This window comes from Lutjanus erythropterus, chromosome 24 (genome assembly GCF_056507025.1).
Source record: "Lutjanus erythropterus isolate fLutEry1 chromosome 24, fLutEry1.hap2, whole genome shotgun sequence".
NCBI classification, from domain to species: domain Eukaryota; kingdom Metazoa; phylum Chordata; class Actinopteri; order Lutjaniformes; family Lutjanidae; genus Lutjanus; species Lutjanus erythropterus.
The window spans coordinates 19,521,404-19,537,812 of NC_139340.1; the positions used below are offsets into that span (position 1 = coordinate 19,521,404).

The window sequence follows — 16,409 nt, forward strand, 5'->3', positions numbered from 1 at the left end:
ACCAGCACCAAAATCATCTAAATGTCTGGCTGTTGCAGGTACGATGCGTCAGAATCGATATTCCACTGGTCAACTTAACTTGGATCACAACTGATCCAGAACAATCTGCGACGTCTACGGCTGCAAGGTAGTAAATGTGTTCCTTGATCCAAACTCGAGGCCTCTCATCCCTGAACACCATCAAACAAGACATTTATTCTAATAATCCTGCCAAGTTTGGAGTGTTTCCAAAAACTCCTTCTAGTTACTTTTCAGAATAGTTTTACCTTCATCAGGTTCAGTCAGAGTCATGCAGACTCTGTGTATATTTGTCTTGTGTAGTCCTGTAACCTTTGACCCCGGTGTGATGTTCGTCTCCATGCACTGAGGTTGTGTTTCAGATGAGGATAAACTGAAGGTTATATTCTACCAGACTGATCCAACACCACGCCGCTATCATTGCAGGGTTGAGGTTATGGTAAGTAAAGAGTTTGAATCGTGCCGCTGTAGATTAGTCCAACACTGAGTCAGTCTGCGACGCTCCTGTCCCTCGCTGTGATCCCACAGGTATCTGATTTTGATGTCAGAGTTTCTCTCTTTCTCCGAGTCATATTCCATCTTGGGTTAAATTATGAAACTGCAGCTTGAAGAGAAGGACATCCATGTTTCAGAAAATGTTGTACAAAAGGAGTCTGTAAATTATTGCCCTCAAGATATTACGTCTTTGCTGAGTAAACCCTGTACGTTACGACTGATACAATATTGTGTCTTTAAAACATTTTTGTTATAATGAGTTTTGGTTGTGGAAGAATGAGACCTAACCTTTGAGTATTAAGCTTGAAAGTGTTGTTGTTTGTTGTTGTGTTGTTTCTGAGGCCTGCAGTGATCCTGAGTTTCCCACAGCAGTGTACAGTATTTTTCTCAAAGATTGTAGAAATGATTCCTCATCAGACAGAAGAAACCTTTAAAGAAAAAACATAAAGTCCTCTTGTGGTCAAAACTGAGAACAGCACTTTACAATAAAGTCGTCATGTTGGCTGCAAAGTCTGTGAAACCTTAACAGTTGTGATTTAACTGGAGACGTTTAGTGGAAAACCTTCAAAAAACTTCCAGATGGCAGGTTTTCTGTAAAAAATGTAATTTTTTTATGTTGTCTGTGCCTCTACTGTCATGGAGAACAGCAGGACTGTCCTCAAAGGGAAAAACAACAACAAAGATGTGCTATTTTTATTAATAATTAATTAAACAAGGTTTTTTAAAGGCAGTTAAAAGGATAGTTCAGATTTTTTAAAGAAAAAGCAGCAGGAGTTTTGGTGTAGGAAGCTAAGAAATAACACAATATTTTGAAATGGTAAATTATTAACTCAGGATTCATGACCAAACAAAAATGTTATTCCACGCTGTTTTAATCAGCTGATGATATGAGCATCGTTTTTCATTTAGAGGTTGACATCAGATGTTTTTCATGTTTCTGTTCATATTGTACTTCCTCACCTCATCAATCACTATCTGACCTCTGATACACTCATATTATTATTAATGATACTAATGAATAAAATGTTTTTTTAACATTAAATTTCATCCCAATTCTTAAAGGTTGTATATTTTATTATCTTTAAACTTATTTTACATTTATTTTTTATCTTACTTAAATTCAATTAATAGCTTTGACTGCTGTTGTTAGAGTAAAAATAAAAAATAAAAAGGAACAGAAGTTTCTTGTTTTATTTTATTATTGGACATCAAAGATGAGTTTTAATGATGCTGTTAGTTTTCTCTTTTTAAGTCGACCTTTACTCTGAAACATTTTCTGTTCTTCTTCTCTGTAACTTGACCTTTATTGTGAAACTTTTCTTTGACACTTCCTCCTCCTTGAAGAGAGCGGTGAGGAGGAGGAGCGGTGGCGGTGAGGAGGGGTCTGTCTCCGGGTATAAAGCCTTCTCTTCCCGCCTCCTCCCTCCTTCTTCTCGCTCCTCCAGAGGTTTCTTCAGCGGTCCTTCTTCATCATGGGCTTCGGTGACCTGAAATCCCCTTCCGGCCTCAAAGTGCTCAATGAGTTCCTGGCGGACCGCAGCTACATAGAGGGGTCAGTATCTGTGAAGACAGACAGAACAGACACACGGTGGGAGAACTTAGGGAGAAGCTGGCCGCCATCTTGGCTCCGCGCTGAGCTGCGGCTCCGTGCCGGTCACTTCTAGAAGGGAGCAGTTCATTTGTGAAGCTCTCGCGAGATTTGTCACACAATTGATGTCGTTGTACAAACTACCGACGTTTTATAAAGTGTTTGTTTGTTGTGTGACAGATGTGTGTCGCTTTAGGGACAGAAGACACCGGGTAGGGTTTGAAAAGGCTCATAGTTGGAGTTAAAGTGATCACTCTCGCGAGACGTTCCTTTTCCTGTCGTGTCTGGAAGGGAACCCCAGATCTGCAAAGGCGCTTGCTCGAGTTTTTATTTTAACCCAAATCCTGACCTTTCTGTAACCTCAACTAGCTGACTTCTGGATTTAAACCACAGTAATAGTCAGGTTACAAAACTAAACGAACTAAAACTAACGAAATTTTTTTTTTAGTTGTACGAATACAAATCTCGCAAGACCATCACAAGTCTACAGTTCCCCTCAAGACACGACTGACTGACTGAAGCTAACAGTTAGCTGAGAGTAAAGTTTAAATAAAACTGTAATGTTAAACGTCTGTGGTTCATTCCGAACAAGAAAGCGTCAATTGACAACTGATATTGCTGATAATTGATAACTTATGACTTTGATGTGAAGCAGTAGCTTCATGCTACCGTCAGTTAGCACGGAGCCACATGGTGCTAACATGCTAACTGGCTCCATGTTGCTACGTGTCACATGAAGTCCTCACACGTCTAATTCATGTTTTTAATGAGTTCGATTGCAGCTCTTTTTATTTTTAAGCACATTTAAACATGAATGACTTCAAATAAAGTGTTTTTATGTGACGTGTTTGAGTGCTGTTGGTGTGAATTGATTGTTTTATAATCAATGTCAGTCCGTGATTTATCACTTTGACTCAGTCTTAAGAGACGAAACTTACGGATCAGAATGTGATTATTTTCTGTTTTCTGACATCTTGATAAAGAAAATGATCTATAGATTGAGAAAGAAAATAATCATGGAAAAGTGATTGCCAGATTGATCACTAGTTGAAAAATGGGTTCAAACAGGTGAAGCACATGGAAACACACCTGTTTGAGTTATTTTCAACTGACGACAATGTGACTAAATGAACTGATCAATAATTGAGTGACAGATTACTAGATAATGTAAATGATTATTTGCTGGATTACATCGTGTTACATATTTTTAACTCGGTGTGTGTCTTGTATATTTGTATGATTTAAAGAAACGGTGACATCATGTGGCTGATCACTGAACTGTCTCCAGGTGTTTTAATGACCTCATTCCTGTCCTCAGGTATGTTCCCTCTCAGGCTGATGTGGCGGTCTTCGATGCCATGTCGTCACCGCCCTCAGCCGACCTATGCCACGCCCTCCGCTGGTACAATCACATCAAGTCCTACCAGAGCCAGAAGAACAGGTGGGTGTGGTGATGTCATCAGGGGGTGGTACCATGAACCTTTGTTCTTGTCACATTGGCCTTTGCATCGTACAGAAAAGCCGCTGCCATTTTGGAGCGTCCACTGTTGACGTAGGATCCATGGGCCAATGTGGCGTCTACATCTCTGTCTGTAGTGGTACACGGGCGTGAAGTAAGCCCTGCCTCGTCCCGTGTCAGTCTTCCAGGTGTGAAGAAGCCTCTGGGTCAGTATGGCCCTGCAGGTGTGGCTGACACCACCTCAAGCTCCGCCCCTGCTGCCTCAAAGGACGATGATGACGATGATGACATTGACCTGTTTGGCTCTGATGAAGAGGTGAGGTCACAGTGATGTCATCAACTTGTGTATTTCTTGTTTGTCTGGGGTTTAATTATCCCTGCATGCTGTCTTGCAGGAGGATGCAGAAGCAGCGCGGCTGAAGGAGGAGCGTCTGGCAGAATACGCCGCCAAGAAGGCCAAGAGTATGTTACATAACAACCAATCACATCACCAGTGTAGTATAGCATCGATCAGTTAACTGGCTAACGCCCCGATCATGTCTGACAGGAAGGAACCTGATAGGTCCGATTGGTCACCTGTACCTGAGTTTAAGGGACTTAATGTAACTTTTAAAAGAATCAGATTTTCAGCTCAGTCTTCATAAAGACAGGAAGTGACTCTTTGTATCTGCTCTGATTGGCCGACTCTTCATGATGATGAACCGATCACCATCTTTCGGCTGACTGCCTGATGGATGCCTTTGTTTACTGAGAGTCTGCGGCCTCCTGTCAGTGAGTGTCTATCAACAGTGGTTTCCACGGTAACTGATTCCCCCTTCCCCTCAGAGCCCGCCCTCATTGCCAAATCTTCCATCCTATTGGACGTGAAGCCGTGGGACGATGAGACAGACATGGCGAAGCTGGAGGAGTGCGTGCGCAGTATTCAGATGGATGGACTCGTCTGGGGACAGTGTAAGAATACTGCACACTGTACTACATGTTATACTTAAATACAAAAGTAATCAAAGTAGTAGATGTAGTGATATTAAATGTTCTATACTGCAGTGAAGTTTAAGTATTCAGTTATTCTAACAGTAAATTGATTCTCAGGAACATAAAAAATAAATAAAATTTAGAGTAATGACCCTTTAAAGTAAAAATCATGTGATATTTCTGATGTTCTAATAAGTTCCTGCTGATGTGAACCAACAGAACCTCGGACTAAAGTGGGACTGAATGATTTTTATTTTCATTTGATTATTTTTTGCAAGTAATTGTGTAGTTGGTAATCAATCACATGTGAAGTTGATGCAGGGTCACAGAGTGATTGATGATTGATCAGTGACTGAGTCTCTGCAGGCTTGATGATGATCTCATTCACCATCTTTCGGCTGAACACCAGATGAAACTTTACGATCTGAAACTCTGCAGAGAATTTAAATTAAGTTTGCTTTGGTTATTGATTACAGCTGCACTGATCAATGATTATTGACCTGTTTTAAATGATTTTCTCTGTGTAGCCAAACTGGTCCCGGTCGGTTACGGCATCAAGAAGCTGCAGATCGGCTGTGTGGTCGAAGACGACAAGGTGAGACACGTGTGTGTGTGTGTGTGTGTGTGTGTGTGTGTGTGTGTGTGTGTGTGTGTGTCTCTCTTGGTCTCTCTGTCTCTGTCTCTCTCTCTCTGTCTGTCTCTCTCTCTCTGTCTCTCTCTCTCTCTCTGTCTCTCTCTCTCTGTCTCTCTCTCTCTGTCTCTCTCTCTCTGTCTCTCTCTGTCTCTCTCTCTCTCTGTCTGTCTCTCTGTCTCTCTGTCTGTGTCTCTCTGTCTGTGTCTCTCTGTGTCTCTCTGTCTCTCTCTGTTTGTCTGTCTGTCTCTCTCTCTGTCTGTGTCTCTGTCTGTCTGTCTGTCTGTGTCTCTGTCTGTCTGTGTCTGTCTGTCTCTCTCTCTCTGTCTCTCTCTGTGTCTGTCTGTCTCTCTCTCCCTCTGTCTGTCTGTCTGTCTGTGTCTCTGTCTCTGTCTGTGTTTCTGTCTCTGTCTCTCTCTGTCTCTCTCTGTCTGTCTCTGTCTGTCTCTGTCTGTCTCTCTCTGTCTGTCTGTCTGTGTCTCTCTCTCTCTCTCACTGTCTGTCTGTCTGTGTCTCTCTCTCTCTCTCCCTCTCCATATGTAAACGTGTGTTTCCTGTCTGTTGATGTGTAAACGTGTGTTTCCTGTCTGTTGATGTGTAAACGTGTGTTTCCTGTCTGTTGATGTGTAAACGTGTGTTTCCTGTCTGTTGATGTGTAAACGTGTGTTTCCTGTCTGTTGATGTGTAAACGTGTGTTTCCTGTCTGTTGATCAGGTGGGCACAGACATCCTGGAAGAACAAATCACAGCGTTTGAGGACTACGTTCAGTCGATGGATGTTGCTGCTTTCAATAAGATCTGAACATGATGAACAGCACGTTAATAAAAGGCAGAAAACCAAACGTGTGACTCTGGTTTATTGTAAAGTGTCAGTTGCAGGAGGAACCACAGTCAGTTTGAACCTGAAGTGCTCATCACAAACTGTCCCCTCAGTTTTATTGAAGTGCCTGGCAGTCTGAGACTGGGGAAGAAAGACATTTAAAAAAAAGTTAAATGTTAAATTTATGTGTTTTGACTCAGTTAAATCCTATAAACCTTTTAATTCTTTTCAGATCTGCAACATTAAAATTCCAGTTTTTCAACAATAAAGTCCCTAAAATCCTGTTTTCATGTGGATTTTGTTGTGAAGTTTGAGGGTTCAGTATTAAGACTCTGAGTCATAGATGGTGAATCAGAATCAATCATTGAATTTCCATGTTTTTCTTGACATTTTTTCAAACAACTATTAAATAAATGTCCAGCTGTTTTAGTAATGGAGTATTTAGTCTCTTCTAAGTGTGTTCTGGTTTCTTCTGTCAGGAAACTGAAGATCTTTGAGTTGTGGACAAAAGACAGTTGAGGATGTGATTTTCACACTCAGTGGCCCGAAACACTAATCAATACAGAATAATCGAGATTGACTGATGGGACGAATTAAGAAAATAGATTATGGACAACAATTCTTAGTTGCAGCCTTAATGTCAGTCTCCATGAAGGGTTGAGTTTCCGGTCTACATACAGTGACGTGTACAGTCTGTAGTTCCCTGTGTGACCCGTCGGCGGCAGGATTTCTTTGCTGTTGTTGTTGAATCCGTTTCCTGCCGTTCGTGTCCAGAAGGGAACTCTTGATTTGTGAAAGTCTCGCGAGATTTGTACCGGTACTTTATTGATTGCGCGCGCTGTTTGGTCACGTGCCTGTTGCTGTGGTTCAGGTCAGGGACGTTTACTGACAGAAACACTTGGTTAGAGTCCGACAGAGATCGTGATTTGAACTCAGATGGTCACTCTGAGAAACATCTTGCGGCTCTAGGGTTCCTGTTTCCCGCCTGAAGGCAGCAGGCTGCCGCACTTCTGGCCGTAGAAGAAGAGCGAGAGCGGAAACTAAACAGAGCGACGGAGCACCGCAAGATGTGTGCGGACGAAGACGCGAATAGACAACAACAAACAAACAGCTGCAGGTAATCAAACGTATCTATAATCGATAAATCACCATAACTAGCCAATCAGCTGCTATGTACGACTGCTGCTCAGCTACAGCATGCTAACAGCTAGCCGCCTGCTAACGACGGAGACACGTCACCATCAGCGGCGTCACCGTGGTCATGTGAATTCGGTTTAGCCCGCCGTTAACCCGGTTTACAGTACCCGGGTTTAAAAACCGGACTTTAACTGTTAGCAGCTGCTATTTAGCTACAATCAACCGGCCAATGAGAGCGCAGTGTGGAGCGTCAGCCAATCACAGCAGAGGTACAGCGGTGCTGTAATTGGTGGACGTCAGCGATACGTCAGCAGTGACGAACCAGAGTAGATAAACAGATTGAATGAGTTCAATGCGATCATCAACATGGACATTAATCAATTTTTACGTTCGATCTCTGTTCATCAAAGTGAAGCCGAGACAAATCAGTAAAATATTTACTGTAATAAATCATAAAATGACCATGATGACGTCATCAGTCAGTTTAGTTCAGTGAAGACGCTCCAGCAGCGCGTGCTCCTCTTCACTTCACATCCTGATTTAGTTTTGGTCCCTTTGCCATTTTATGTTTATGAGCTGTAATAAACCGTTCATAAGCTTTCATAAGGAGGAGATATTTGTAAGTGATCAAAATGACAGACTGAGCTTTTTGTCTTCAGGATAACAGACTGAACTTTACAACAACAGACTGAACTGACAGTTAAAAACAGCTGATCCACTGACAGATTGACTGAATTAATATTCTGTCATGGAAAGTCTGTGTTTGATTATCACTTTTTAAATGAATGAATAATGATTAAATGTTTTCATCAGGAGTGTAAACGTCCAGTTTAACTCTGAACAGGTTTAATGTCTGAATACTGTTTCAGTTTAAGAACATTTCAGCGCAGTAAAAGAAAAACTTCTGACATATAATCTTCATCATTTCTGAACAAAATCCAAACTATAATGGAAATGATTCATCAGTACTTCATGTTTCTACATGTTGACGTTTTGTCTCCAAGGTTTTTTGCTGTTTTGTTTGAAACTGGACAAATTTCAGCAGATGTTTTTATGAAGAATGACTCAAAGACAGAAAAACACTTTACAGGTTCCACGCCGATGTTCTCAGGTTCCACATTGACACAAATCCACACTTTTTTACTTGTGTTCTCTTTAAGTCGACCAGTTGTTGTGTTGTTGATGAAAAGTAAGATAAACACAAATATTTATTGTCTGTTTAAGAAATACTTTTTTAAAAATTAAACTGTTTATGATGCTTTATGTCACCGTCATGAACCACACTACACAGGTACTTATGATGCAGCATGTGTCCTTCTGTCCTCAGGCTCATGGACTCTCCACATGATACTCTCAACTGTTTACCATTGGTTATAGCATGGAGCACTCTCATTGGACGGACAGCTCACTGACTGCATCGCCTCCAGGTGAGACGTCATTAAAGAAAACTCATAAATCAGTTTCTCGTGAACAGATCTGATTGAAAATCAACGTGTTTCTCAGACTGTCGGTTCTCCGCTCACATTTGATTGACAGCTTCTTCGACAGGACGCTCAGTAACGTCCTGCTGGTATTTTAAGAGATTCTAAACAAATAATGACTGAACGAAATCAATATGTCTTAAAGTGTACGTTATATTTAGAACATGTTCTCCGCTTTACTTTGTCGTTTACCAACGAGGAACCGACTGAAACTGTTTGTGTCTGAGGACACACAGGAAGCTGTAGCATCACCGCTGTCACTCAGTTTGTGTTGTTGTATGACTTTGGTGTTTTAACACGTCTGTTTTGGTTTGAATGAACGTCACTGGCTGCAGATCGAGGCAGCGACCAATCAGCAGCTCCCAAGTCCTGCTGTGTCTGTAAAGAGTGAAGAGAACCCAGACGGATTCAGTTCACTGTCTGACAGACGAGTCAAGAAGGAAACACAAAAAATAAACTGATGTTGATCTGATCAGCAGCTTAAAATCTTTATATTTATATGTTTATATTCTCCATTAAATCACAGTTTGTGTTAAAGGACTGATATAATGTTGCTGCTGCTGAGGAGCACAGACATTTTGTTGCACTGACATAGCAACTGACATGAATGGTTTGTCAGTTTTGCGTAATAAACCTCTGAGGGCTGAACTACGAAGGAAGTTCAACACAGTCAGACTCTCTCTGCATGATCTGGATCAACAAAACCTAAAACCTGGATCAGAGATAACGGGGATCATGATGGTGGTTATCGGCTCTCTTTGTTAATCCAGACTTTCGTTTCACATAAAAGGGACGTTTGTTTCATTTGACTCTTCTTCCTCATGAAATGAAGCGATCGAGCGTCTTACTGAAGTCAAAACCATCAAGTTGTTATAATTATGAGCTGTGGAAAAAAAAACATGACAAATAAAGCAGGAGAAGAAGAATGATGTGAGAAAATGACTGATGGACTAAATGTGGTCTTAATGCTGCCGTTTATTCTAACATGAAAACATTAAACAATAAAAGTCCATCCAGCAGATTTAAACATGATGAAGTCTGTCTGTCTCTGTCCTATGATGACAGAGACGAGGACATCACTGAAGTTTTTCACCAAACCAACGTAAAATGAGTGGAACTGATTTAAGACTGTCTGTGATCAATGATGATCAATTTTCTAATCAGTGATCTGAGCTGCAAAATCACAGACAAAACAGAAAACAGTAAAAAGTCTTCAAAGTGTCTGTAGTTGCTTCATCATTATTTTACTGTGTGGATTATAAACCATGTCAATTTAAAGAGTTAATATGATCTGGAGCAAACGGGGAAAATGACTCTGCATCACCAAACAGAGGTTACCATGACAACGTGATGCTGCTGTTACATGTTTACATTATATGGGTTCGTTCGGTGATATTATGAACATAAACTCTGAACATAACCTGCTGCTGACCAGGTGATGAGTTTAGCATCAGTTACCATGGTGATCTAGCATCCTGGATTAGACTCAACATGTCTCTGAGGACAAACAGACCAAAACATGAACGTGAACAAAAACATCAATATTTAGGATTTTGGATTAAAAATGATTTCAAATACTTGATATATTCTAATTATCATGTACAGAAGACTGTTAGAAGGCTGCTGTGGATTTGGGTTTAAAGAGGAACTGACATATTAACATAACTGATGTTACTGATGTCATGTGACTCAGTCGGATGTTATTTCTCTTCATCGTGACTTTTATTCAACAAACGTTTGTAACATTAGAGTTAAACTGCTCACCTGGACGTTTATCTCAACTTATCAGCGTTCAAAGACTCGCTCTGTAAGCCTGAGTGAATGTTGAATAATCAATAACATGCCATAATATATAATCAATAATGTTATCATATATATCAATGTGTTTCAGATATCCAGTCAGCAGCAGGATGTCAGACTCGTCTGATGAAGGTAAAAACTCAGAAACACTGTGAGCACAGTTCTGTTTGTTTCACATCATACTGAGTGTGTGTGTGTGTGTGTGTGTGTGTGTGTGTGTGTGTGTGTGTGTGTGTGTGTGTGTGTGTGTGTGTGTCTCAGATGACCAGAGGAAGGCGGGGTCTGCCAGCAGGTGAGCTGGCTCTGTGAACTCTGTTCATTTCTCTCCAGATTTTTAGAAAATCATATCATTGATTATTAATTTGCACTTAATCAATGATTTTAAGATATATTTTCACTTTCTTAGACACTGGCTGCGTGTGAAATATTTTTATCATGTTTATTGACATGTAACAGTATTGATTAGATGATTAGAAACTTAAATTTAAACGCTGTCTGACAGGATGTGGGCGGAGTCTCAGCCAGGTCCATCCAGGTGTCAGCCCACCAGACAGGGTTACTGTGGATACTGCAGAGTCCTTTACAGCGACCTGGACCAGGTACAAACACCCTGATATGTCAATCATGTGACCACAGCTGTCCAACCACAGTTAACAACCTGTTAATGAGATCATGTGTCTTCTCTCAGCACCTGTCCAGTCTGAGACACCTGGATTCTGTCCGGGGATCCTCCAGAGGTTCCAGCACGGTCTCCTCCACCAGCAGCAGCAGAACCAAACTAACCCTGCTGGAGCGTTTCCTGCAGGACGTCCTTCAGCACCACCCACACCGCTACAAGGACCCCAGGTAACTAAAACAAACTCACCTGGGCCGAATTCAGCTCTGATTACTTCAACAGAAACACTGTGTTGTGACGCGACGCCTTTTTATCCCACTGCTCACCAGTCACACGTTCCACACGTTTCCCACCAGTCACACGTTCCACACTGTTCCTCACCAGTCACACGTTCCACACTAGTGCTCACTGTTCCACACTGTTCCACACCGTTCCACACGTTCCTCACCAGTCACACGTTCCACACTGTTCCTCACCGTTCCACACGTTCCTCACCAGTCACACGTTCCACACTGTTCCTCACCAGTCACACGTTCCACACGTTTCCCACCAGTCACACGTTCCACACTGTTCCTCACCGTTCCACACGTTCCTCACCGTTCCTCACCAATCACACGTTCCACACGTTCCTCACCAGTCACACGTTCCACACCGTTCCTCACCAGTCACACGTTCCACACCGTTCCTCACCAGTCACACGTTCCACACCGTTCCTCACCAGTCACACGTTCCACACTGTTCCTCACCAGTCACACGTTCCACACGTTCCTCACCAGTCACACGTTCCACACCGTTCCTCACCAGTCACACGTTCCACACGTTCCTCACCAGTCACATGTTCCACACCATTCCTCACCAGTCACACGTTCCACACGTTCCTCACCAGTCACACATTCCACACCGTTCCACACTAGTGCTCACTGTTCCACAGTGTTCCTCACCAGTCACACGTTCCACACGTTCCTCACCAGTCACACGTTCCACACCGTTCCACACTGTTCCACACCGTTCCTCACCGTTCCTCACCGTTCCTCACCAGTCACACGTTCCACACTGTTCCACACCGTTCCACACCGTTCCACACTGTTCCACACCGTTCCTCACCGTTCCTCACCAGTCACACGTTCCACACGTTCCTCACCAGTCACACGTTCCACACCGTTCCTCACCAGTCACACGTTCCACACGTTCCTCACCAGTCACACGTTCCACACCGTTCCTCACCAGTCACACGTTCCACACGTTCCTCACCAGTCACACGTTCCACACCGTTCCTCACCAGTCACACGTTCCACACCGTTCCTCACCAGTCACACGTTCCACACCGTTCCACACGTTCCTCACCAGTCACACATTCCACACTGTTCCTCACCAGTCACACGTTCCACACTGTTCCTCACCAGTCACACGTTCCACACCGTTCCTCACCAGTCACACGTTCCACACCGTTCCTCACCAGTCACACGTTCCACACCGTTCCTCACCGTTCCTCACCGTTCCTCACCAGTCACACGTTCCACACCGTTCCTCACCAGTCACACGTTCCACACCGTTCCTCACCGTTCCTCACCGTTCCTCACCAGTCACACGTTCCACACCGTTCCTCACCAGTCACACGTTCCACACCGTTCCTCACCAGTCACACGTTCCACACCGTTCCTCACCAGTCACACGTTCCACACCAGTGCTCACTGTTCCACACCGTTCCTCACCGTTCCACACTGTTCCACACTGTTCCACACCGTTCCACACTGTTCCTCACTGTTCCTCACCGTTCCACACTGTTCCTCACTGTTCCTCACCGTTCCACACGTTCCTCACCGTTCCTCACCAGTCACACGTTCCAAACCGTTCCACACGTTTCACACCGTTCCACACCGTTCCTCACCGTTCCACACTTTCCTCACCGTTCCTCACCAGTCACACGTTCCAAACCGTTCCACACCGTTCCTCACCGTTCCAAACCGTTCCACACCGTTCCTCACTGTTCCACACGTTCCACACCGTTCCACACCATTCCTCACCGTTCCTCACTGTTCCTCGCCGTTCCTCGCCGTTCCACACCGTTCCAAGGAAGCATTCTGTTCAGTCTGGTACCTAAATGGCGCCCAGTGTTGTCTGAATGAATGTACCTGTATACCTGTGTGTTTAATTTGCTGACCTTTGTGTCTCCGTCAGACCGTCTCACGCTGACCTCCCGTCAGTCTCCGCCCCTCCCTTGCCAAGGGAGGAGTTTGATGAACTCTGTTTCTCTGACAAAGACAGCCGGTCGCCGGGCAACCATGAACACCTGCCCAGCTCCAACGAAGCTTCCTGTCAGCCGACCAGTCAGAGGGAAGGCGACGGCACGCGCAGCCAATCAGAGGGGGTCGTTCAGGAGAGGGTGTCTGCATCAGTCAGTGAACAGGGGCAAGGAGGGACTGCCCCTGCAGGGCGCACACATTCGTCACAAGCACAGGCCCCGCCCCCAGTCATACAGGCTCCACCCACTGTCCACAGGAAGGCCCACAGGAAGACGAATAGGAGGAAAACCAGCGAGTCCTCATCCTCATCCCCGCTCCACAGGGCTCCGGACACTGGCGCCCAGCGAGGCCGTGGCGCCCGGCCAGGCCCCGGCCTCAACCTGGGCCGCAGTCTCACCGCGGGCCGTGGCCCCCGGCCAGGCCCTGGCGCCACCCAGGGGCCCGGCCGCACCATGGGTCACAGCCCCCGATCAGTTCTGGGCCCAGACCACGGTCTCACCCCGAGCCCCGTCAGACCCTCCTCAGCCTGGCTGGAGAGGAGGGAGGCGTTCTCTTCTGATCACTCCGACCCTCTGGATCAGACCATTGACGAGGTCAGGCTGTCACAGTCAATAAAACAAACACACTGTTCACATCAATCACTGATAGATACTAAATACTTATTGACATTGATAGATGTTGTAGATATTAAATCAATGTTTTATATTGATGTTGAACATCAGGTGATCCAGATATATTGTTACGGCATCAGTTCCACTACCTGCCAGCAGGAGGAGACAGAAAGCTTCCACCTCAGCCTTCCTGTCTCCATGGAAACACAGAGTGATGACTGGGATACACCTGTACAGGTAAGAGTTGCTGAGGCAGCAGTAAGGGTGAGGTTCCACTGTTTTGTTCTAAAGGTGTAACATTTGTCTCCAGATGGATTTACAGCCAGGACAAACACGCACACCTGTCCAGGTGAGTCACATGGAGGAGCAGGACCTCAGCCGTCTCATGGATGTTCAGGTGGACCTGGACGACCAGTTGTACTCTTACCAGCTTGACTCCGCCCTCCACAGCGAGAGGCAGGCAGGGGGCGGGGCCAGGCAAGATGAGGGCTTCTGGACTCTGCCGATAGAAGAGGTCCTGCCGGCCCCCGCGCATATCCCAGAATCCTTCAGGGGGAAGACCTGGGCCCAGATCGAACAGGAAGACGAGGAGAAGGTGAACAAACTGGTCCGACAGTTCAGACGGGAGAAATTCATCTGCTACTTCGACAGCGAGTCTCTGGCCAGGTATTACACACACCTGTACTGTGATAGAAACTGTAACATAGACTTTAATAATACAGACTGACTACTATCACATGTACTGTAATATATACTTTAATATATATGGAAGTATATAGACAGAAATACAGTATAGACTCAGTCTGTATGCTTGAATCCGTGGTATCACTTTCATACTTATGCAGTGTACTTCTACTACTACTACTACTACTACTACATACATTTTACAGTAGTCTCGTATAAATGACATACTTGAATATAAAATCACTAAACTTTGACCAACAGGTTTGGCAGGAGGAGCCAAAACGAGAAGAGGTGTGGTGATAACAAGGAGGTGGAGCCAGACTCTGGCATCCTGCCCTTGTTGGACTGTGATGAAGACAACTCTGTGTACCTCAGGAGGAGAAGGAGGAGAAAGGGGCGGGCCTTCAGAGTGGCATCCAGGTGTCAGGTGAGACTGACGAATGGGTTTCAGTATCTTCACTCATTTCCTGTTTGTACAGACACGTCACCTGTTTCTGTTCCTTCAGGTGGTCAAAGTCAGTCACAGCACTCAGACTGTACGATTGGTCGTCCCAGCTGTCCGTCAACCAACTTCAGAAGCCCCTCCCACCAGCATCTCTGCAGCCAATCAGGATGCAGCAGAGAGGACTCCTGATGCTCAAACATGGCGCTGCCTGCCTCCATCCTACTCAAACATCATCACACCTGTGCAGCCTCGCACCTCTCTGGTCTACCTGCTCTGCTCCCCTTCAGGCCCCACCCCCAGCGACACAACTGCAACAAGCCCCGCCCCCAAACGCTGCAGGAAGAAGAGGCGTCCGCTGGACCAGGAGGGGTTAAAGGTAAAATACAAACGGCTTCCTGTCCGCTTCTATGATCCCAGCAGCAATCGCATCCTGAAGAACCCCCCGAAAGGCTTCCTTTGGCGCCGAGGCTCTGCCCCCTCCAGCCCGCCGCCGCCCTGCGTCCGTCAGTTGTTCAGAAGTCTGAGTCCAGACCTGAACACTGAGGGCGCAGCGGGGTCCTCCAAGGTCAAACGTCAGAGGTCATCAGACACCACCTTCAGCCACGCTCGCAGCTTCCTCCTGAGTACGCTCAGTGAAGATGCAGTCAGGAGACGGGGCAGGACGTCTCAAGCCCCTCCCCCTTCACCTCACAGCAGGTCAGAGCGGGGGAGGGGGAGCAGGAGGGAGAGGACACGCCCCACACCCTCAAAGAGAAGAACCAGGGCTCAGGCCACACCCCCACAGCCCAGGAGAGAAGGCCTGCGACGGACAGGACCTGGGGCTACAGACCCGCCTCCCCCGCCGTCACCCCGCCGAGGGAGGGGCCGGCGGGGGCGGGGCTGCGAGAGGAGTCGGAGGTGACAAGATACCTGTTCAGGTGGCGGCATATCTGTTCAGGAACAGAATATCCATTCAAAAACAGGTTACCTGTCCAGGTAGCAGGTTACCAGTTCAGGAACAGGTTACCTGCTCAGGTGCAGGATACCTGGTTGTGTTACCTGTTCAGGTAACAGCCTCGTTTATAAATCCATAAAATTAAAGGTGCCTTCACTTGTCACACAGACGTTAGAACGTTAAAGGATCCATAAACATTAATTGCATTTTTCAGCCTGATGAATCTGAATGGACATTAATGAGTATCAATAATAATTAGTATCAATAATGAACACAAATAAATAATAAATGAGGTTGTTTTCAGTGTAACATTATAAACGAGGCTGCTGGACTCATGAACTCTGTCTGTTAATGTCAATATTAAAATGAAATCATGTGATCATTTTACATTTGTGTGTAAAACTAAACATTTAAAAGAAAACACGACATCAAAATGTTTATTTTTTTATTTTTTCACAGTGAGAAGATGAACATTG

The 16,409-nt window shown here is 45.0% G+C and overlaps 2 protein-coding genes across 3 annotated transcripts; both read left to right on the forward strand.

Annotated features, from left to right (window-relative positions):
- The first annotated feature begins 1,906 nt into the window (after positions 1 to 1,906).
- eef1b2 (eukaryotic translation elongation factor 1 beta 2) lies at positions 1,907 to 5,999 on the forward strand. Of its 2 annotated transcripts, XM_084713675.1 has the most exons (7): positions 1,907 to 2,065; positions 3,420 to 3,542; positions 3,741 to 3,876; positions 3,956 to 4,022; positions 4,386 to 4,511; positions 5,060 to 5,127; positions 5,878 to 5,999. In XM_084713675.1, the coding sequence occupies exons 1-7, from the start codon at positions 1,986 to 1,988 to the stop codon at positions 5,962 to 5,964; spliced, it is 687 nt and encodes a 228-aa protein (XP_084569801.1). In that variant the 5' UTR covers positions 1,907 to 1,985; the 3' UTR covers positions 5,965 to 5,999. The 2 variants fall into 2 exon arrangements, with proteins under 2 accessions (XP_084569801.1, XP_084569802.1); XM_084713676.1 differs by lacking the exon at positions 1,907 to 2,065 and having other exon boundaries at positions 3,698 to 3,876.
- Positions 6,000 to 10,417: 4,418 nt separating this feature from the next.
- Positions 10,418 to 16,379, forward strand: zdbf2 (zinc finger, DBF-type containing 2). The gene is made up of 10 exons (XM_084713871.1): positions 10,418 to 10,532; positions 10,662 to 10,692; positions 10,903 to 10,999; positions 11,089 to 11,246; positions 13,195 to 13,572; positions 13,723 to 13,852; positions 13,982 to 14,107; positions 14,181 to 14,536; positions 14,816 to 14,981; positions 15,061 to 16,379. The coding sequence occupies exons 1-10, from the start codon at positions 10,463 to 10,465 to the stop codon at positions 15,898 to 15,900; spliced, it is 2,352 nt and encodes a 783-aa protein (XP_084569997.1). The 5' UTR covers positions 10,418 to 10,462; the 3' UTR covers positions 15,901 to 16,379.
- The last annotated feature ends 30 nt before the right edge of the window (positions 16,380 to 16,409 follow it).